The 23656-nt window shown below is 36.3% G+C and overlaps 2 protein-coding genes across 3 annotated transcripts in view; both read left to right on the top strand.

Moving 5' to 3' along the window:
- The window catches only part of didum (dilute class unconventional myosin), a 69073-nt gene extending 68699 nt beyond the window's left edge, over nucleotides 1–374 (top strand). For both annotated transcript variants that reach the window (XM_081992896.1, XM_081992895.1), the window contains exon 21: nucleotides 195–374. In XM_081992896.1, coding sequence (XP_081849022.1) covers nucleotides 195–317 — 123 coding nt within the window. In that variant the 3' untranslated portion in view covers nucleotides 318–374. The remainder of the gene's footprint in view (nucleotides 1–194) is intronic.
- Nucleotides 375–4639: 4265 nt separating this feature from the next.
- LOC145738005 (proline-, glutamic acid- and leucine-rich protein 1-like) lies at nucleotides 4640–19130 on the top strand. Its single transcript, XM_081992870.1, has 9 exons — nucleotides 4640–4976; nucleotides 11457–11734; nucleotides 14180–14400; nucleotides 14459–14644; nucleotides 14698–14796; nucleotides 15887–16117; nucleotides 16182–16266; nucleotides 16323–16614; nucleotides 18482–19130. Exons 1-9 carry the CDS (start codon nucleotides 4673–4675, stop codon nucleotides 19093–19095), a joined length of 2310 nt encoding a protein of 769 aa, XP_081848996.1. The 5' UTR covers nucleotides 4640–4672; the 3' UTR covers nucleotides 19096–19130.
- The last annotated feature ends 4526 nt before the right edge of the window (nucleotides 19131–23656 follow it).

The raw sequence follows: 23656 nt of genomic DNA, 5'->3' as shown, positions 1-23656 counted from the left end.
TTGTCTTTTCAAACATTAGAAGTCACGAAAACAATTTTGAGCTGTAACTTCGTTACCTGAAGTCAAAAAATTCTGAAAATTTGAGGTTAAAAGCTTCAAAGGCCACTGACCAATTGCCCTTAATTTCAAAATTCTCACTTTCAAACTGAATTTTTTAAAAATGTTACTAACGATAGAAATGTGATTTTTTTCAGTCGTTGCTGATGGACATCAAGTACAATCTACCAGTACAAATCGTGTACAGTCCGTCGGACATTCGATTGGAAGAAATCGATATACCGGACAGTCTCAACTTGACCATGCTCGAAAAAGTGTAATTTTTGAAAAAAAAAAAAAATAAATAAATTAAAATTTGAAATTTGAAATTTTCGAAATGGGGAAAAAAAAATTTGAAATTTGTAAATTTATGAAATTTTCAAAATAAAAAAATTTAAAATTTGAAATTTTTGAAATAAAAAAAAAAAATAAAATAAATAAATTTGAAATTTGTAAATTTTTGAAATGGAAAAAAAAAAATTGAAATTTGTAAATTTTTGAAATTTTCAAAATGAAAAAATTTAAAATTTGAAATTTTTAAAATGAAAAAAAAAATTGAAATTTGAAATTTAAAAAATAAATAACTTTGAAATTTTTTTTTTTTTTATATAAATTTACAAATTTCAAATTTTTTTTTTCCATTTCAAAAATTTCAAATTTTAAATTTTTTCATTTTGAAAATTTCAAAAATTTACAAATTTCAATTTTTTTTTTTCCATTTCAAAAATTTAAAATTTGAAATGACAAAATTTAAAATTTAAAATTTTTGAAATGGAAAAAAAAAATGGAAATTTCAAATTTTTGAAATTGAAAATTTTTTTTTTTTTTTTTTTAATTCCTTGCTAATCTAGAGGGAGCTTTAGTTAAAAAAAAAAGTACAATAACTAGACAAATTAGATACATTTTATGGTTTTTTTTTTGGGAAGAAAATGAAATTGTGATGACGGTTTGTCAAGATGGCGGTTACCTTTTCAAACTTTTGTGATTTAAGTGCCTCTTTCTTTGATTTTTTTTTTTGTATTTTTTTTGTATATTTGTCGATATTTTTAGGCTTATTTTCACTCTCAGCATATTAACTGAGAGACTATTCCAACAGTTAGGTTATAGGTACGGTGTTATTTGATTTGAAATTCTATAAATAAAATAATATATTGAAGTTACTAGAGAGAGTTTAATAGGAATAATTAGTTGATATTTTCAAATTGTATTTAAAAAAAAAATAATTATAAAATGCAGTATTAAATAGTTCCTGATGATGATGCGTTTTTTGTTACTCGAAACTCTCTAAAATTTGAAATTTTTGAAATGAAAAAAAAATTAAAATTTGAAATTTTTGAAATGGAAAAAAATTTTAAAATTTGAAATTAAAAAAAAAAATTAAAAATTTGTAATTTTTGAAATGGAAAAAAATTGAAGATTTTAAAATGAAAAAAAAAATAAAATTAAAAAATTTCAGATTTTTGAAATGGAAAAAAATTGAAGATTTTGAAATGAAAAAAAAAATAAAAATTTGAAATTTTTGAAATGGAAAAAAAATTGAAGCTTTTGAAATGAAAAAAAAAATAAAATTAAAAAATTTCAGATTTTTGAAATGGAAAAAAATTGAAGATTTTGAAATGAAAAAAAAAATAAAATTAAAAAATTTCAGATTTTTGAAATGGAAAAAAATTGAAGATTTTGAAATGAAAAAAAAAATAAAAATTTGAAATTTTTGAAATGGAAAAAAAATTATAATTTGAAATAAAAAAAAAAAATTAATTTGAAAAAAAAATAAAATTCAGAATGCTGAAAAATGTCAAATTTGAATTCTGAGAAATCCAACAAGGATTCAGAAGACCCTAAATTGCTAAATTTGACTTCTGAGCTGTCCAGTAGCATTCAAAATGCTGAAAAATATCAAATTTGCTTTCTGAGCCTTCAGTAAAACTAAGAAGACACTGAAAATATCAAATTTGACTTCTGAGCTATCCAGTGACATTCAAAATGCTGAAAAATATCAAATTTGCTTTCTGAGCTTTCAGTAAAACTAAAAAGACACTGAAAATATCAAATTTGCTTTCTGAGCCTTCAGTAAAATTAAGAAGACACTGAAAATGTCAAATTTGACTTCTGAGCTGTCCAGCAACATTCAGAATGCTGAAAAGTATCAAATTTGCTTTCTGAGCTTTCAGTAAAACTAAAAAGACACTGAAAATATCAAATTTGCTTTCTGAGCCTTCAGTAAAATTAAGAAGACACTGAAAATGTCAAATTTGACTTCTGAGCTGTCCAGCAACATTCAGAATGCTGAAAAATGTCAAATTTGCTTTCTGAGCCTTCAGTAAAACTAAGGAGACACTGAAAATGTCAAATTTGACTTCTGAGCTGTCCAGCAACATTCAGAATGCTGAAAAGTATCAAATTTGCTTTCTGAGCTTTCAGTAAAACTAAAAAGTCACTGAAAATATCAAATTTGCTTTCTGAGCCTTCAGTAAAACTAAGGAGACACTGAAAATGTCAAATTTGACTTCTGAGCTGTCCAGCAACATTCAGAATGCTGAAAAGTATCAAATTTGATTTCTGAGCTTTCAGTAAAACTAAAAAGACACTGAAAATGTCAAATTTGACTTCTGAGCTGTCCAGCAACATTCAGAATGCTGAAAAATGTCAAATTTGCTTTCTGAGCCTTCAGTAAAATTAAGAAGACACTGAAAATGTCAAATTTGACTTCTGAGCTATCCAGTGACATTCAGAATGCTGAAAAGTATCAAATTTGCTTTCTGAGCTTTCAGTAAAACTAAAAAGTCACTGAAAATATCAAATTTGCTTTCTAAGCCTTCAGTAAAATTAAGAAGACACTGAAAATGTCAAATTTGACTTCTGAGCTGTCCAGTACCATTCAGAATGCTGAAAAATGTCAAATTTGCTTTCTGAGCTTTCAGTAAAACTAAAAAGACACTGAAAATGTCAAATTTGACTTCTGAGCTGTCCAGCAACATTCAGAATGCTGAAAAGTATCAAATTTGCTTTCTGAGCCTTCAGTAAAACTAAGGAGACACTGACAATGTCAAATTTGACTTCTGAGCTGTCCAGCAACATTCAGAATGCTGAAAAATGTCAAATTTGCTTTCTGAGCTTTCAGTAAAACTAAAAACGCACTGAAAATGTCAAATTTGACTTCTGAGCTGTCCAGCAACATTCAGAATGCTGAAAAGTATCAAATTTGCTTTCTGAGCTTTCAGTAAAACTAAAGACACTGAAAATATCAAATTTGCTTTCTGAGCCTTCAGTAAAACTAAAAAGACACTGAAAATGTCAAATTTGACTTCTGAGAAATCCAACAAGGATTCAGAAGACCCTAAATTGCTAAATTTGACTTCTGAGACAATCAAAAAGCGGAAAAATATCAAATTTACTTTCTGAGCCATCCACAATGACCAGAAGACTCTCAAACATTAAACCGAACACTTGAACATGCCAAAATGTTCTCGGAAGACCCTGACAATGTCAAAATTAACTTGTGGAGCTGTCGATAATGACAAACAGCCCCAAAAATGTCAACTTCTAGCCAATCAGCAGCGCAAATTCAAGTAAAAACCTTAAAACTAACCTGAAATGGGTCGAGGAAGGTTAAATTTAGCCCAAAAATTCACTTCTGGAGAGGCATTTCCCATAAAGTGCCTTCGTTAAGCACTTCAATGTAACTGAAACAATTCCCAACCACAAAAACACCAAAAGGTGACTGTTTAGGGTGGGTTAAGGGGTAAAAACCCTTAAAAACCCCAGTTTTAGTGGTATTAACCACTCGAGTACACTATCCCAGTTACACACTAAGTAAACCCATAATTTAAGTAAAAAACTACTTTTCGACTTCAAATCAGGACAGGGCAATCATATTCAGCCCTAGTAAAGTGAATTTTGTGGGGTTTTGGCGGGTTTTTACAGGTTTTTAGAGCTTTAAGAGCCAGGTAAACAGTGGGAGGCTCGGTTTAAGGTTAGGTTGCCCCAAATCGCTCCCAAGCGCGGTAAAAGGGCCCCCAGGGCTCAAAACGAGTTCCACCGTGTGGTTTAGGGCGTTTACAGTGGTTTCTTACCTGAATTGCGGCAGGAAAAGTGGATTTTTGGGGTTTTGGGGGGTCCACAAGCTAGAGGTTGTCTGGATGGTTTTTGGGACTGGAAATGGCCGGGAAACTGGTCTGGAACGTTAATTCAGGCTGTATTAAGTGATTTTCGGCTAAATTAACCGTAACAAACCTGAAAAATGTTAGTAAATTGGTAATTAAGTAAGTAAATAACAACAAAGTGACATCGCGACTGTCAAAACTGTCAACTGGGAAGGTTGTTCCCAAATTAGTTTAAAACTCGAATTTTTCCTACAAAATTAATGGAAAATTAGTGGAGAAGTTCTTTAAATGTTGGACAATCATGGAAAAGTGGTAATTTACCGGATTTTCACCGTAAAAACGGTAAAAAAGAGTAATTTCTGACAGTTGACAGTTCAGTCAGTGCGGGTGCGGAACGCACCCCTGGTGGTTTAGACACTATTTGAGGTTATGTCACTTGAATTTAGTTTCCCCCCTTTTTAGGTGTTTTTTTAGTAATTTTCAGGCAAAATCCACGGAAAAAACCGCATTTAAAAGATTCTGGGTGCCTTAAAATGCCTCTACAAGCGACGGACGTGGCGCAGGCAGCGATTTCCCGGGAGGAAAGCGTGAAAAACCACCTGCCCCACATACTGCACATTCAGGGCCCCAACGAAACGGCAGAAAAAGCGATTTTAAGTGCAATTCACCGGCTCACAGCCGCTCAAAAGTACCGTGGACACGGTTTGGAGTGTCTGAGTCAGGTGATCACTTCCTTAAGCCCTGCGAGTGTGAGAGATAATGCTTTTTCGTGGGTCGAGCTGTGCACGGTTAAGGGTACTGATGATGGTTTGAGGGAGCTGAAACTGCGCGTTTTAGGTAAGTTTTTCACCTTAAAAAAGCCTTTTTACCCTTAAGGTTAAGTTAGACGGGCAAAAAGTGACATTACTGCCTATTTCGAACTGACTCGCCTTCGACTTAAGGTAGTTTTGTTACTTGGGGAGTTAAAAAAAAGTGTAAATAAGGAAAGTTGTAGGAAATTTCATTCTCTACAAGATTGTATTGAGGTGTTTTAGCCCTTAAGGGCCTCCTTAAGGAGTTATGCAGGCAAAAAGTGACTTGTGTGTTTTTAAACTAAGTTTATTTTGACCGAGTGTATTTTTGACATTTTTTGCTTTTAAACTATACAGGGTGCTTTAATTTGATATATTGAATCACCCTGTAACTGTCAAAATAATCGAGTTACGGAGTGTTACAGGGGAAAATGTCAAATTCAGGTTTTTCAGTAGTTTAAGCTGTCATTTTTTTAAATTACTCTGTTATTTGACATTTTACGCTGTTGTACTATACAGGGTGGTTAAAAGTGGATTTAAAGGGCTTTAATTTGACGTATTGAATCACCCTGTAACTGTCAAAATAACCGAGTTATGGAGTGTTACAGGGGAAAATGTCAAATTCAGGTTTTTCAGTAGTTTAAGCTGTAATTTTTTTAAAATTGCTTTGTTATTTGACATTTTACGCTGTTGAACTATACAGGGTGGTTAAAAGAGGATTTAAAGGGCTTTAATTTGATATCTTGAATCACCCTGTAACTGTCAAAATAACCGAGTTATGGAGTGTTACAGGGGGAATTGTCAAATTCAGGTTTGAAGTGCAAAACACTCAGTTTTAAAGAACAGTCTGCTACAAAATCGTTTGTAAAACCCACTTAGATTGACCAAATCACATTTTTAAGCACATTTTTGGAATCCTCATTAAATTTCCTATCTAATGACATGAAAAAACACTAAAAATTCGGTACAGTCAGGTAGAAAAGCGCTGTTAAAGTTTGAAGTGCTAAACACTCAGTTTCAAAGACAGTCTGCTACAAAATCATTTGTGAAACCTACTTAGAGTGACCAAATCGCATTTTTACGCACATTTTTGGAATCCTCATTAAATTTCCTATCTAATGACATGAAAAAACACTAAAAATTTAGTACAGTCAGGTAGAAAAGCGCTATCAAAATTTGAAGTGCAAAACACTCAGTTTTAAAGGACAGTCTGCTACAAAATCCTTGGTAAAACGTACTTAGAGTGACCAAATTGCATTTTTAAGCACATTTTTGGGATCCTCATTAAATTTCCTATCTAATGACATGAAAAAACACTAAAAAATGTAGTACAGTCAGGTAGAAAAGCGCTGTTAAAGTTTGAAGTGCAAAACACTCAGTTTTAAAGGACAGTCTGCTACAAAATCATTTGTAAAACCTACTTAGAGTGACCAAATCGCATTTTTACGCACATTTTTGGAATCCTCATTAAATTTCCTATCCAACAACATGAAAAAACACTAAAAATTTAGTACAGTCAGGTAGAAAAGCGCTATCAAAATTTGAAGTGCAAAACACTCAGTTTTAAAGGACAGTCTGCTACAAAATCATTTGTAAAACCCACTTAGAGTGACCAAATCGCATTTTTAAGCACATTTTTGGAATCCTCATTAAATTTCCTATCTAATGACATGAAAAAACACTAAAAATTCGGTACAGTCAGGTAGAAAAACGCTGTCAAAGTTTAAAGTGCAAAACACTCAGTTTTAAAGGACAGTCTGCTACAAAATCATTTGTAAAACCTACTTAGAGTGACCAAATCGCATTTTTAAGCACATTTTTGGAATCCTCATTAAATTTCCTATCCAACAACATGAAAAAACACTAAAAATTTAGTACAGTCAGGTAGAAAAGCGCTATCAAAATTTGAAGTGCAAAACACTCAGTTTTAAAGGACAGTCTGCTACAAAATCATTTGTAAAACCCACTTAGAGTGACCAAATCGCATTTTTAAGCACATTTTTGAAATCCTCATTAAATTTCCTATCTAATGACATGAAAAAACACTAAAAATTCGGTACAGTCAGGTAGAAAAACGCTGTCAAAGTTTAAAGTGCAAAACACTCAGTTTTAAAGGACAGTCTGCTACAAAATCATTTGTAAAACCTACTTAGAGTGACCAAATCGCATTTTTAAGCACATTTTTGGAATCCTCATTAAATTTCCTATCCAATAACCTGAAAAAACACTAAAAATTTAGTATAGTCAGGTAGAAAAGCGCTGTCAAAATTTGAAGTGCAAAACACTCAGTTTTAAAGGACAGTCTGCTACAAAATCGTTTGTAAAACCCACTTAAAGTGACCAAATCGCATTTTTAAGCACAATTTTGGAATCCTCATTAAATTTTCTATCTAATGACATGAAAAAATACTAAAAAATGTAGTACAGTCAGGTAGAAAAGCGCTGTTAAAGTTTGAAGTGCTAAACACTCAGTTTCAAAGACAGTCTGCTACAAAATCATTTGTGAAACCTACTTAGAGTGACCAAATCGCATTTTTACGCACATTTTTGGAATCCTCATTAAATTTCCTATCTAATGACATGAAAAAACACTAAAAATTTAGTACAGTCAGGTAGAAAAGCGCTATCAAAATTTGAAGTGCAAAACACTCAGTTTTAAAGGACAGTCTGCTACAAAATCATTTGTAAAACCTACTTAGAGTGACCAAATCGCATTTTTAAGCACATTTTTGGAATCCTCATTAAATTTCCTATCCAATAACCTGAAAAAACACTAAAAATTTAGTATAGTCAGGTAGAAAAGCGCTGTCAAAATTTGAAGTGCAAAACACTCAGTTTTAAAGGACAGTCTGCTACAAAATCGTTTGTAAAACCCACTTAAAGTGACCAAATCGCATTTTAAAGCACATTTTTGGAATCCTCATTAAATTTTCTATCTAATGACATGAAAAAATACTAAAAAATGTAGTACAGTCAGGTAGAAAAACGCTGTCAAAGTTTAAAGTGCAAAACACTCAGTTTTAAAGGACAGTCTGCTACAAAATCATTTGTAAAACCCACTTAGAGTGACCAAATCGCATTTTTAAGCACATTTTTGGAAGCCTCATTAAATTTTCTATCTAATGACATGAAAAAACACTAAAAATTTAGTACAGTGAGGTAGAAAAGCGCTGTTCAAGTTTGAAGTGCAAAACACTCAGTTTTCAAGGACAGTCTGCTACAAAATCATTTGTAAAACGTACTTAGAGTGACCGAATCACATTTTTAAGCACATTTTTGGGATCTTCATTAAATTTCCTATCTAATGACATGAAAAAACACTAAAAATTTAGTACAGTCAGGTAGAAAAGCACTGTTAAAGTTTGAAGTGCAAAACACTCAGTTTTAAAGGACAGTCTGCTACAAAATCACTTGTAAAACCCACTTAGAGTGACCAAATCGCATTTTTAAGCACATTTTTGGATTTCTCATTAAATTTCCTATCTAATGACATGAAAAAACACTAAAAATGTAGTACAGCCAGGTAGAAAAGCGCTGTTAAAGTTTGAAGTGCAAAACACTCAGTTTTAAAGGACAGTCTGCTACAAAATCATTTGTAAAACCTACTTAGAGTGACCGAATCACATTTTTAAGCACATTTTTGGGATCCTCATTAAATTTCCTATCTAATGACAGGAAAAAACACTAAAAATTTAGTACAGTCAGGTAGAAAAGCACTGTTAAAGTTTGAAGTGCAAAACACTCAGTTTTCAAGGACAGTCTGCTACAAAATCATTTGTAAAACCCACTTAGAGTGACCAAATCGCATTTTTAAGCACATTTTTGGAATCCTCATTAAATTTCCTATCTAATGACATGAAAAAACACTAAAAAATGTAGTACAGTCAGGTAGAAAAGCGCTGTTAAAGTTTGAAGTGCAAAACACTCAGTTTTAAAGGACAGTCTGCTACAAAATCGTTTGTAAAACCCACTTAGAGTGACCAAATCGCATTTTTAAACACATTTTTGGAATCCTCACTAAATTTCCTATCCAATAACCTGAAAAAACACTAAAAATTCGGTACAGTCAGATAGAAAAGCGCTGTCAAAGTTTAAAGTGCAAAACACTCAGTGTTAAAGGACAGTCTGCTACAAAATCGTTTGTAAAACCCACTTAGAGTGACCAAATCGCATTTTTAAGCACATTTTTGGAATCTTTATTTAATTTCCTATCCAATAACATAAAAAAACACTAAAAATTCGGTACAGTCAGATAGAAAAGCGCTGTCAAAGTTTAAAGTGCAAAACACTCAGTTTTAAAGGACAGTCTGCTACAAAATCGTTTGTAAAACCCACTTAGAGTGACCAAATCGCATTTTTAAACACATTTTTGGAATCCTCATTAAATTTCCTATCTAATGACATGAAAAAACACTAAAAATTTAGTACAGTCAGGTAGAAAAGCGCTGTCAAAATTTGAAGTGCAAAACACTCAGTTTTAAAGGACAGTCTGCTACAAAATCCTTTGTAAAACGTACTTAGAGTGACCAAATCGCAATTCTAAGCACATTTTTGCAATCCTCATTAAATTTCCTATCCAATAACCTGAAAAACACTCAAAAATTCGGTACAGTCAGGTGGAAAAGCTCTGTCAAAGTTTGAAGTGCAAAACACTCAGTTTTAAAGGACAGTCTGCTACAAAATCGTTTTTAAAACCCACTCAGAGTGGCTAAATCGCATTTTAAAGCACATTTTTGGAATCCTCACTAAATTTCCTATCCAATAACCTGAAAAAACACAAAAAATTCGGTACAGTCAGATAGAAAAGCGCTGTCAAAGTTTAAAGTGCAAAACACTCAGTGTTAAAGGACAGTCTGCTACAAAATCGTTTGTAAAACCCACTTAGAGTGGCTAAATCGCATTTTAAAGCACATTTTTGGAATCCTCACTAAATTTCCTATCCAATAACCTGAAAAAACACTAAAAATGTAGTACAGTCAGGTAGAAAAGCGCTGTCAAAGTTTAAAGTGCAAAACACTCAGTGTTAAAGGACAGTCTGCTACAAAATCGTTTGTAAAACCCACTTAGAGTGACCAAATCGCATTATTACGCACATTTTTGGAATCTTCATTAAATTTTCTATCTAATGACATGAAAAAATACTAAAAAATGTAGTACAGTCAGGTAGAAAAACGCTGTCAAAGTTTAAAGTGCAAAACACTCAGTTTTAAAGGACAGTCTGCTACAAAATCATTTGTAAAACCTACTTAGAGTGACCAAATCGCATTTTTAAGCACATTTTTGGAATCCTCATTAAATTTTCTATTTAATGACATGAAAAAACACTAAAAATTCGGTACAGTCAGGTAGAAAAGCTCTGTCAAAGTTTAAAGTGCAAAACACTCAGTTTTCAAGGACAGTCTGCTACAAAATCATTTGTAAAACCCACTTAGAGTGACCAAATCGCATTTTTAAGCACATTTTTGGAATCCTCATTAAATTTCCTATCCAACAACATGAAAAAACACTAAGAATTTAGTACAGTCAGGTAGAAAAGCGCTGTTAAAGTTTGAAGTGCAAAACACTCAGTTTTAAAGGACAGTCTGCTACAAAATCGTTTGTAAAACCCACTTAGAGTGACCAAATCGCATTTTTAAGCACATTTTTGGAATCCTCATTAAATTTCCTATCCAACAACATGAAAAAACACTAAAAATTTAGTACAGTCAGGTAGAAAAGCGCTATCAAAATTTGAAGTGCAAAACACTCAGTTTTAAAGGACAGTCTGCTACAAAATCATTTGTAAAACCCACTTAGAGTGACCAAATCGCATTTTTAAGCACATTTTTGAAATCCTCACTAAATTTCCTATCCAATAACCTGAAAAACACTCAAAAATTCGGTACAGTCAGGTGGAAAAGCGCTGTCAAAGTTTAAAGTGCAAAACACTCAGTGTTAAAGGACAGTCTGCTACAAAATCGTTTGTAAAACCCACTTAGAGTGACCAAATCGCATTTTTGCGCACATTTTTGGAATCCTCATTAAATTTTCTATCTAATGACATGAAAAAACACTAAAAAATGTAGTACAGTCAGGTAGAAAAGCGCTGTTAAAGTTTGAAGTGCAAAACACTCAGTTTTAAAGGACAGTCTGCTACAAAATCGTTTGTAAAACCCACTTAGAGTGACCAAATCGCAATTCTAAGCACATTTTTGGAATCCTCATTAAATTTCCTATCCAATAACCTGAAAAACACTCAAAAATTCGGTACAGTCAGGTGGAAAAGCTCTGTCAAAGTTTAAAGTGCAAAACACTCAGCGTTAAAGGACAGTCTGCTACAAAATCATTTTTAAAACCCACTCAGAGTAACCAAATCGCATTTTTAAGCACATTTTTGGAATCCTCATTCTCTCCTCCTATTTAATGACATGAAAAAACACTAAAAATTTAGTACAGTCAGGTAGAAAAGCGCTGTCAAAGTTTCAACAGCAAAAATGACGGTTTAAGCACTAAAATTGAGGTTTTTTTTTTTTTTAAATTTTTCCAGGTGAAATTGTGCAACTTTCCCACAAGGAAAGCGACTTTAACCGACGTTTCGTCACCAATTACCTCTCCAAAGTGTTCGAAACGTGTTTAACCACAGTTAGGGTTAACCCGTACGAGTGTAAAGCGGCCTTAACCACTCTAACTGTGTTGATGCAAACCTACCCTAGCTGGTTTGGGGTGTACAGGGAGAAAATTGAGGCTTTTATAGTGATTTTCCTGGATTATAACGACAAGGAGTTGGTTCGGGCTGCTGCCAAAGCTTTCCACTACTTGCAACAGGTGAGATTTGGTGTTTCGTGTACAAAGTTGCATTTTTGCTCGTTACGGCCCTGATATTCCACCAATTCAAATGACATTTTTTCTGTACATTTCCAATGCTTCTGGCTATGTTCACTAGAAAAATTAGAATTTTTCTTTAAGCAGTTTAGGAGATGTGAATTTTCAAAGTTGCTACTCCCGAAAACTGACCTTTGGGCCTCTTAAGTTACAATCTTGGATTCCCTTCCAGTACGGCACTGTCACTCAACTGATTTTAATGATTTTTTTTCTGGGTAAAGCCAAGGCCTTAAGCTTGCCACACACGAAAAATCAACGAAATCCAGTGGATAGTTTAGGAGATATGAATTTTCAAAATTTTGTTGCTCAATTTTTGGTGGTTCGATGGACCAAAAGTATCTTTCTACCGGAACTTCCTTGATTTAGGTTAAGTTGGTTTAATCAGTGTTTTCGGTCACGTGATTCGCAATTTTCTGCTTAATTTACGAAATTTACAGAAAATTCGGTTCGATGGACCAAAAGTGTTAATTATTTTACAATAATTACAACAATTTCATCAAAAAGTTGAATTATTTTACAATAATTTCATCAATTTCATCATTTTTAATGCGCAAAGACACTCATATTTAGCCTCAATATGACATACAAACTGAAAGTGGTCTGGAATTTGGTCCATCGAAACGAATGGGTTTCTCCGGGGAGGGGGCCAAGTGTACTTAATCTTTAAACGCTCACCAAAAATTCAGTTTTTAACTTACAACGTTGATTTTTTTCACACAATATAGCTGAGATATCGTAGATTGAGTGGTAATTTTTTCAAAAATTTTCCATGTCAACTTTGATGGTGGTGACCCAAAATGGCCGTCCGCGCGAGCTGTTAGAACGCTCAGGACCACTGTACCTTTAAACTGTCGCCAAAAATTCAGTTTTTAACTTACAACCTTGATTTTTTTGACACAATACAGCTGAAACTAAGTAGATTAAGTGGGAAGAGGACCAAAATTCTACTCCCTCAACTCTAGTAATGCGAAGCCAATGTGTGACTCCTTTACAGTTGTAGCAACGCTCAAACGCACTAAACCTTTGTCCTCTTGCCAAATTTACACTTTTTGAGCTGCAGCCTTGATTTTTTTGACATAATACAGCTGAAACCAAGTAGATTAAGTGGGAAGAGGACCAAAATTCTACTCCCCCAACTCTAGTGGTGGTGAGCCAATTTGTGAGTACAGTTGAGGCAAACACTTAGTGTGACGAAACCTTTGACCTCTTGCCAAATTTAGCGTTTTTGAGCTACAGCCTTGATTTTTTTGACATAATACAGCTGAAACCAAGTAGATTAAGTGGAAAGAGGTTCAAAATTCTACTCCCTCAACTCTGGTAATGCGAAGCCAATGTGTGACTCCTTCACAGTTGTCGCAACGCTCAAACACACTAAACCTTTGACCTCTTGCCAAATTTACACTTTTTGAGCTACAGCCTTGATTTTTTCACACAATACAGCTGAAACTAAGTAGATTAAGTGGGAAGAGGTTCAAAATTCTACTCCCACAACTCTAGTAATGCGAAGCCAATGTGTGACTCCTTCACAGTTGTGGCAACGCTCAAACACACTAAACCTTTGTCCTCTTGCCAAATTTAGAGTTTTTGAGCTACAGCCTTGATTTTTTTGACATAATACAGCTGAAACCAAGTAGATTAAGTGGGAAGAGGTTCAAAATTCTACTCCCCCAACTCTAGTGGTGGTGAGCCAATTTGTGAGTACAGTTGAGGCAAACACTTAGTGCGACGAAACCTTTGACCTCTTGCCAAATTTAGCGTTTTTGAGCTACAGTCTTGATTTTTTTGACATAATACAGCTGAAACCAAGTAGATTAAGTGGGAAGAGGACCAAAATTCTACTCCCCCAACTCTAGTGGTGGTGAGCAAATTTGTGAGTACAGTTGAGGCAAACACTTAGTGCGACGAAACCTTTGACCTCTTACCAAATTTACACTTTTTGAGCTACAGCCTTGATTTTTTGACATAATACAGCTGAAACCCAGTAGATTAAGTGGGAAGAGGACCAAAATTCTACTCCCTCAACTCTAGTAATGCGAAGCCAATGTGTGACTCCTTCACAGTTGTGGCAACGCTCAGGCACACTAAACCTTTGTCCTCTTGCCAAATTTACACTTTTTGAGCTACAGCCTTGATTTTTTTGACATAATACAGCTAAAACCAAGTAGATTAAGTGGGAAGAAGTACAACATTTTTCTACGTCAACTTTGGTGGTGGTGACCCAAAATGGCCGTCCGCGCGAGTTGTTAGAACGCTCCGGACCACTGTACCTTTAAACTGTCGCCAAAAATTCAATTTTCAACTTACAGCCTTGATTTTTTTACTGAATTTAGCTGAGATATCGTAGATTAAGTGTAACGTTGTTGCAAAAATGTATTCCCCCAATTAAAGGTGGGAGGAGCCGGCACCAACGGAGACAACCACAAAACCAATTTCGCTCGCAGTCTGCACAAACTGTGCCACACTTTCCGCTCGCTTTACGCTCGAATTGTGGAAGACCACTCGTTCGAACCAAATCGAGACGAAATTATAAATTTCCAACTTCCGGACGATTTCCAGCTAAATTCTCAGCGAATCGAGAACATTCTCGAATTCGTGCAGACCGCGATGAGGTTTGAGCGCCCTCTCTGTCGTTGCGGTCGCACACTAAACTAAAAAAAACAATTGCAGAACGGGATTTCCGGTGGCCAAAGAGGTGAAACCGTCACTGTTGCTCGGTATCCTAGCGACGGCGCTGTCATTTCACAAATGTCTGTCAAAAAGCGATCAACACTCGCTAGACGAGTACCGATGCTCGTTTGTTTTGCTGCGACTACAGCAGCAGGCCTTGAAATGCCTCAAACTGATGCTCGCGTGGTAAATGGGCGATATTGAGGTTGTATCGCACGGTAATGAACGTTTCTGCGCAGGCTCGGAACCAATTTGCTGCCCTTTTCCTATCAAATTTCCCGAATGATCGTGGAGAGCGTGGAACGTACCAGTTCCTGCCGCTGCTACAAGTTTGACAGGTATTTTGACATTTGACAGTGACGTTTCGGTTGATTTTGGCTCTCCGCCAAATGGAAATCGACTGGAACGCACTCATTTTGAGTGTTTTACGATAGCTGACATTTTGGTTTATGACAAACCTGTCATTCAACTGTCATTGTTGTAAATTTTTCTGGTGGTTGCCTACCCTTCAGGGATGCCCCAACCCAAAAATGGTAACAATCCGCTATCAGGTTTTTTCAGGAGAAATTCTCAAAATTAGTTTTTTGTTTGAAGTTGCCTTTGGCACTTTAAGTCACCATGCGACATTTTGGTTCATGACAGACCTGTCATTCAACTGTCATTCTTGTAAATTTTTCTGGTGGTTGCCTACCCTCCAGGGATGCCCCAACTCAAAAATTGTGACAATGCGCCTACTAGTTTTTTCAGGAGAAATTCTCAAAATTAGTTTTTTGTTTGAAGTTGCCTTTGGCACTTTAAGTCACCATGCGACATTTTGGTTCATTACCAACCTGTCATTCAACTGTCATTCTTGTAAATTTTTCTGGTGGTTGCCTACCCTCTAGGGATGCCCCAACCCAAAAATTGCGACAAGCCGCCTACTAGTTTTTTCAGGAGAAATTCTTAAAATTAGTTTTTTGTTTGAAGTTGCCTTTGGCCCTTTAAGTCACCATCCGACATTTTGGTTCATGACAGACCTGTCATTTAACTGTCATTGTTGTAAATTTTTCTGGTGGTTGCCTACCCTCTAGGGATGCCCCAACCCAAAAATGGTAACAATCCGCCTACTAGTTTTTTCAGGAGAAATTCTCAAAATCAGTTTTTTGCTTGAAAGTGATTTAGTCACGTTACGTTAACCTTAACCTCAGAAATCGCTAAATTTTTGGCAAAAAAGTGACGTTTTTGAACTCCCCGACCCCGATTTAGTCGAAAAAGAGTATAAACTCGATTTTTTGACATTTTGACAGATGACAGCAAAATGACAGATTGAAACGTCAAAAAATTGACATTATACTCGTTTTCGACTAATTCGGGGACGCGGAATCCAACGCAACTAAAATTAATGGCCCAACTCCAACCCTAACCTCAAAAAAACGACTTTTTTTGAAGTTTGTACCGGGAATCGGCGTTTGCCGCTCTAACCGAGTGGTTGGGCGTGTGCAAAAGCTCGTTGCACCCGCAATTTCAAGCGCGTTTGCTCGAAAATTTCATCGAACAAATTGCGCCGGCCAAAGCCCCCATCACGCTGACAATTTCCGACAATTTGACTGGGAAAGCGAAAAGGAGAGCGATGACCGATCGCATAATCGCGGGAGCGACAGAGACAACCGAACGCAACGAGTTTGTATTTTGAACCTGTCTCACTTTGACAGGTGTCTTACACACTGAATTTGACGTTTTTTAGACAACTGACAGCCAAACAGACGTTGACAGCTGTCAAGTGTCTCGTGCGCACCACTAATCTGTCAGTTAGAGCGTCGCTGTTAAAGGTCAGATTTCACCGTGAATTTTGAGCGAATTTAACCGAATTTTTTGCTTAAAACAGCGTTTGTACCGAGCAGTTTTCGACACTTTGCGCGATTGGCAATCGGGGCGACGTTTCGTCGCTCATCCTCAGGGTTTCTACGAAATTTTGGTGGGTTTTTACGAGCAAAACGTGCCCCTTTTGCCTCCTCTGCACGCCGCTTTGACGATTCTAAGCCGAGGAGCTGGCGGAAACGACCGATTCGCGCGAGAGGCTTGCGCAGAAGGGTTGAGGGTGTTGGAGGGGTTGTGTCAGCCCGTTTGTCCTTCGTTGGACTTGCGGGCGGAGCCCGCAGAGGACTTTACTGGAAATGGTAAGTTTTTCTGGGGAGGGACACTTTAGCCCCTTCCAGTGCAGTTTTTCACCCGAATTCGATGAAACTTTTACCACACCCTCCCTTAACCCTAAACAGTTTCCAATAAAAAAATCAGAATTTTCCTGCATGCAGTTTTTGTAGGAGATTTTTTGAAACCTACACTACTTAACTCCTCCCGACAACGGCCTGGAACTCTAGCCCAGTACGGCCCTGTCACTTAACTGATTTTAATGATTTTTTTCCGGTACATTGCCAAAGCCTCTGGCTAGCGCCACACCAAAAATCGAATGTCTCCTTCAAGTGGTTTAGGAGATGTGAATTTTCCAAGTTGCTTTCAGTTAGAACTGAAGTTTGGGCCTCCAAGTTACAATGTGGGATTCCCTTCCGGTACGGTCCTGTTACTCGACTGATTTTGATGATTTTTTTTCTGGGTTAAGCCAAGGCCTTAAGCTTGCCACACAGCAAAAATCAACGAAATCCAGTGGATAGTTTCGGAGATGTGAATTTTCAAAATTTTGTTGCTCACTTTTTGGTGGTTCGATGGACCAAAAGTGTCTTTTCTTAGGAGCTTTCTTAGTTTCTTCCCAAAAACTGTCTTTCAGGTTAATTTGGGTTATCAATGTGTCTGGTCAAGTGACCCAGAACTTTTTCGGTCACGGGATTCGCACTTTCCTGCTCAATTTATGAAAACTACAAGAAATTCGGTTCGAAGGACCAAAAGTGTTTTTCTTCAGAAATTTCCGTGGTTTCTCCCCAAAAACTGTTTTTTAGGTCAAATTGGGTTAATCAGGGTCTCTGGTCACGTGATCCCACATTACCCAGAACATTTTCGGTCACGTGATTCGCACTTTCCTGCTTAATTTCCGAAAATTGCACGAAATTTGGTTTGATGGACCAAAAGTGTTTTTCCTCAGGAATTTACCAAGTTTCTTCCCAAAAACTGTTTTTTAAGTTAAATTAGGATAATCAGGGCCTCTGGTCACGTGATCCAACATAACCCAGAACGTCTTCTGTCACGTGATTTGCACTCACCTTCTTGATTTACGAAAATCGCACGAAATTTGGTTCGATGAACCAAAAGTGTGATTCCTCAGGAATTTACAAAGTTTCTTCCCAAAAACTGTTTTTCAGGTTAATTTGGGATAATCAGGGCTTCTGGTCACGTGATCCAACATTACCCAGAACGTCTTCGGTCACGTGATTCGCACTTTCCTGCTTGATTTACGAAAATTGCTGAAAATTTGGTTCGATGGACCAAAAGTGTGTTTCCTTCGAAACTTCCTTAGTTTCTTCCCAAAAACTGTTTTTCAGGTTAATTTGGGATAATCAGGCTCTCTGGTCACGTGACCCAGAATGTTTTCTGTCACGTGACTCGCACTTTCTTGCTCAATTTACGAAAAATGCACGAAATTCGGTTCGATGGACCAAAAGTGTTTTTCCTCAAGAATTTCCGTAGTTTCTCCCAAAAACTGTTTTTTAGGTTAAATTGGGTTACTCAGTGTTTCTGGTCACGTGATCCAACATTACCCAGAACGTCTTCGGTCACGTGATTCGCACTTTCCTGCTCAATTGACGAAAATTGCACAAAATTCGGTTCGATGGACCAAAAGTGTCTTTTCTTAGAAACTTCCTTAGTTTCTTCCCAAAAACTGTTTTTTAGGTTAAATTAGGATAGTCAGGGCCTCTGGTCACGTGATCCAATATTACCCAGAACGTTTTAGGTCACGTGATTCGCACTTTCCTGCTTAATTTACGAAAATTGCACGAAAATTGGTTCGATGGACCAAAAATGTGATTCCTTCAAAACTTCCCTAGTTTCTTCCCAAACCGTTTTGAAAGTAAGTAGGCTTAATCTAATCCATAGAACCAAATCAAGAGGGCCAGGAAAGCGACCAGGATGTCACGGAATATCAGGTTAAGTACACCGAATCGGACAGATCGACCATCGAAGATGCTTTGAGCGAAAGCGGCGCTCTTCACCGCGATTTAAGCGTCGAAGAAGTCAGCGAAGAAGCTCCAGAAGCTCCAGCACACGGTCCACCGATAGTGACAGCTCCCAGCGAAGATGGAAACGAAATTTTGGACGATTCGGAGGAACCGAACCGCGAAGAAGAAGAAGCGCCCAGTTCTTCCAAAGATCCAAATGAAATTCGCGAAGAAAGCGAAGCTTTCGCAGAAGAAAAGCGTCAAGATGCAGCGGAGCTGGATCAACCGCAAATTCCAGAAGAAACTCACGTTCTTCACGAAGAAGAACCAAACCAAAATGGCGTTTCAGAGATCAAAGCAGTTCCAGAAGAAGATTCTCTGAAAGATGATGATGGAAGTGGGGAAGAAGTAGCTGGGAAAGAAGAAGGGGATTGTCTGGAACCAGCTGCGAAGAAACTGAAGCTTTCGGAGGAAGAAAGTGACGGAAAAGACCCAGATGACAGCTACTTGGAGGACGATTCCTTCGTGGACGTTGTCAAGGATTACTACTAAGTTTTTGTGGTTAATAAACTTTGTTACTCAACTGATTTGATTGATTTTTTTTTCTGGGTAAAGCCACAGCCTAAGGCTGTCCACACACGAAAAATCAAGGCACTAACCTTAAAATTGCAATTTTGGCAAAGGATCAAAGGTTGCGTTGCACTTACCTTTACCCTACTTTCTCAACAGCCCCCATTTTTTTGGAAAATCTCCCAAATTTGGTGGGGGAAAATTTTGAAAAAATTCAGGCTAAATCTACAGTACCAAGGCTGTGTTAACCAAAAAAAATCAACCTTCTAACCTAAAAACTGAATTTTTGGTGGGCAATCAAAGGTGGCGCTGCCCACCAAACTGGCTGGAACCCAAAACCCCCCATTTTGGGGTCAAAAATCTCCCAAATTTGACCAAGAAAATTTTGGAAAAAAACCTTGGACACAACCTACTAAACCTTCAGGCTGTTTCAGGCCAGAAAAATCCTCAATTTCACTTTTCCTTTAAAGGTCATTTTGGTTTGTGCTCTTTTACAGGGAAAACACATTTACAACCCAATTTTTGAGCTTTAATGACATTTTTAGGAATTTTTTACTAAAAAAAACTAAAAAATTGTAAAACGGGTTTGATTTGGCAACGTCGCAAACAAATGATAAGCGCGACGCTTGCGTGGAGCGCCCTCTGGTGGCCAAACGGTGAAACTGAATTAAAAACAATCGATTGACTTGTCAGTCGGTCATTTCTGGTTGCAGTTTGATGGGGTTGCGTGTAGGTGGCGCTGGAAGCGTTAAAAATAATCAATTTTCCCGTTTTTTTTCTTAATTTTTGGTGTTTTCAAGGCTCATTTTGGCTTGACAGCCTTTTGGGGCTTTTATGGGAAATTCCCTGTAAAAAACCTACAAATTTCAAGCCAATTTGAGCTTTAGTGACTATTCGATTGTTTTTCACTTAAATGACAGTTTCTTTGACGTTTCGGAACAGTTGAAACCGCTAAAAAACACTGAAAATTGCTATTTTTTTAGGTTAAGTTAGGTTAGGGGTGATTTATGGATTGGACCAATTTTTAGGTGCATTTTTGCACTAAATTGTAAATAACTCGCTTATTTGAAACATTCTGTATATAAATAATAAATAACAAAAGAAAGCTAATGAAAGGGGCTATCACGTGACGTTAAGCGGGCTGCGCTAAGTTGCACCATTTGGCTGCTAGAGGGCGTTAAAGTTGATTAAATTTTTTTAAACTTTTTTGTAAATATCTCGGAAACTACTCAAGTTAGAGGTTTGAAATTTTTACCATGGATGCACAACAGTGCCACGCAACTTTTCCTTTTTATACAGTTTTTTCGAAAAACGTACCGTTTGTCCGAGAAAAATCAAAAACTGTTTTCTTGACAATTTTCAAAAGGGTCTCCCCACCAAATTGTCAGAATCACAAAATTTTGAATTTAACAATTTTTTTTCTGAAGAAATATTTTTTGATTAACGGTACAAACGTGATGTCAAGTGTCACTTGTCAAAAATGTCATTTTTTAAGGGTGCCACGCCCTGAAAACTGTCAAAAATTCCAAAAAACACTATTTTTTAGGTTATGTCCGAAATGGGGCCAATTTTGGCAAAACAAACCCAAAATTCGTGTTTTTCAGGCCGAAATTAGTCAAAATGACAACTTTGACAGGTTGAAATCCAATATGGCCGCTGTCAGTGTAGTAGGCCAGTGAAACCAGGCATTTTAAGCACAATTTCGGTGCACTTTAGCAAAAAATCGATAATAACTCGCTTATTTGAAACATTCTGTATAAAAACACTAAATAACAAAAGAAAGATAATGAACCGGGCTATCACGTGACGTTGAGCGGGCAGCGCTAAGTTGCGCCGTTTGGCCGCTAGAGGCCGTCAAAGTTGACCAAACTTTTTCACCGTTTTTACTAAATATCTCGGGAACGGTTTAGGTTAGAGATTTGAAATTTTTACCATGGACGCACCTCCGCTAAACGAAACTTTTACCTAATAAGCACTTTTTCTGTACAACGCACAGTTTTACTGTAAAAAAATAAAAACTGTAAATTTTAAAAATTTCCAATGGGAAACCCAGTGGATTTTTTGAGAAAAATTTTAATTTTTAAAAATTGTTTTTGACCAAACAAAAGTCTTTGTATTAACGGTCAAAAGATAGGGTAGGGCGCCAAAGGGCCTTTGCAACCCTTATAAAGGGACCACGCCCTTAAAACTGTCAAGAAAACCCTAATTTCAAGGTCACAGTCAAAATGGCGGCATTTACGGCAAATCTGACAGTGGATTCGAGTTTCCGAGACCAAAATTAGTCTAAAAGGACATTTTAATTGAAATAGTGACAAAATGGTGGCGGTTCATACAATATTGAGCCAAAACCTTAAAATTACACCAAATTTTGGTGCACCAACGCAGAAAATCGCTAATAACTCGCTTATTTGAAACATTCTGTATCTAAACACTAAATAAGAAAAGAAAGCTATTGAATAGGGCTATCACGTGACGTTGAGCAGGCGGCGCTAAGTTGCACCGTTTGGCCGCTAGAGGGCATCAAAGTTGATTAAAAATTTTAAAACATTTTTGCAAATATCTCGGAAACTACTCAAGTTAGAGGTTTGAAATTTTTACCAGGGATGCACAACAGTGCCACGCAACTTTTCCTTTTTATACAGTTTTTTCGAAAAACGTACCGTTTGTCCGAGAAAAATCAAAAACGGTTTTCTTGACAATTTTCAAAAGGGTCTCCCCACCAAATTGTCAGAATCACAAAATTTTGAATTTTAAATTTTTTTTGTCTGAATAAATAGTTTCAAATTAATGGTACAAACGTGACGTCAAGTGTCACTTGTCAAAAATGTCATTTTTAAGGGTGCCACGCCCTGAAAACTGTCAAAAATTACAAAAGACACTATTTTTTAGGTTATGTCCGAAACGGTGCCAATTTTGGCAAAACAGATACAAAATTCGGGTTTTTCAGACCGAAATTAACTAAAATGACAACTTTGACAGGTTGAAATCCAATATGGCGGCTGTCAGTGTAGTAGGCCAGGAAAATCAGGCATTTTAAGCACAATTTTAGTGCACTTTAGCAAAAAATCACTAATAACTCGCTTATTTGAAACATTCTGTATAAAAACAGTAAATAACAAAAGAAAGCTACTGAATGGGGCTATCACGTGACGTTAAGCGGGCATCGGTAGGTCGCGCCGTTTGGCCGCTAGAGGGCGTCAAAGTTGATTAAAAATTTTCAAACATTTTTGCAAATATCTCGGAAACTACGCAAGTTAGAGGATTGAAATTTTTACCACGGATGCACGACTGTAAAACGCAACTTTTCCTTTTTATACAGTTTTTTCGAAAAACGTACCGTTTGTCCGAGAAAAATCAAAAACGGTTTTCTTGACAATTTTCAAGGGGGTTCCTCCACCAAATTTGAAGAAAAAAATTTTGAATTTATAAATTTTTTTTGATTGGCCGAATATTTTTAAATTATCAGTACAAACGTGACGTCAAGTGTCACTTGTCAAAAATGTCATTTTTTACGGGTGCCACGCCCTGAAAACTGCCAAAAAATCCAAAAAACACTATTTTTTAGGTTATGTCCGAAATGGTACCAATTTTGGCAAAACGGACCCAAAATTCGTGTTTTTCAGACCGAAATTAGTCAAAATGACCACTTTGACAGGTTGAAATCCAATATGGCCGCTGTCAGTATAGTAGGCCAGAAAAATCAGGCATTTTAGCAAAAAATCGCTAATAACTCGCTTATTTGAAACATTCTGTATAAAAACAATAAATAACAAAAGAAAGATAATAAACGGGGCTGTCACGTGACGTTGAGCGAGCGTCGCTAAGTTGCACCGTTTGGTCGCTAGAGGGCGTCAAAGTTGACCAAACTTTTTCGCCGTTTTTACTAAATATCTCGGGAACGGTTTAGGTTAGAGATTTGTAATTTTTACCATGAATGGACAACAGTACCACGCAACTTTTCCTTTTTATACAGTTTTTTCGAAAAACGTACCGTTTGTCCGAGAAAAATCAAAAACGGTTTTCTTGACACTTTTCAAAGGGGTTCCTCCACCAAATTTTAGGAAAAAAATTTTGAATTTTGAATTTTTTTTTGATTGGCCGAATATTTTTTAATTATCATTAGAAACATGACGTCAAGTGTCACTTGTCAAAAATGTCATTTTTTAAGTGTGCCACGCCCTGAAAACTGTCAAAAATGACAAAAAACACAATTTTTTTAGGTTATGTCCGAAATGGTGCCAATTTTGGCCAAACAGACCCAAAATTCGTGTTTTTCAGACCAAAATTAGTCTAAAAGGACGGTTTCATTGAAATAGTGACAAAATGGTGGCGGTTCCTACAATATTGAGCCAAAACCTTAAAATTAGACCAAATTTTGGTGCACCAACCCAAAAAATCGCTAATAACTCGCTTATTTGAAACATTCTGTATAAACGCACTAAATAACAAAAGAAAGCTAATGAATGGGGCTATCACGTGACGTTGAGCGGGCTGCGCTAAGTTGCGCCGTTTGGCCGCTAGAGGGCGTCAAAGTTGACCAAAC

Source organism: Ips typographus, linkage group LG14 (assembly GCF_016097725.1).
Source record: "Ips typographus isolate SLU linkage group LG14, UJ_Ityp_2.0, whole genome shotgun sequence".
NCBI lineage: Eukaryota > Metazoa > Arthropoda > Insecta > Coleoptera > Curculionidae > Ips > Ips typographus.
Note: the sequence above shows the minus strand (reverse complement) of the source record. Positions and strands in the feature narration are given on the sequence as shown.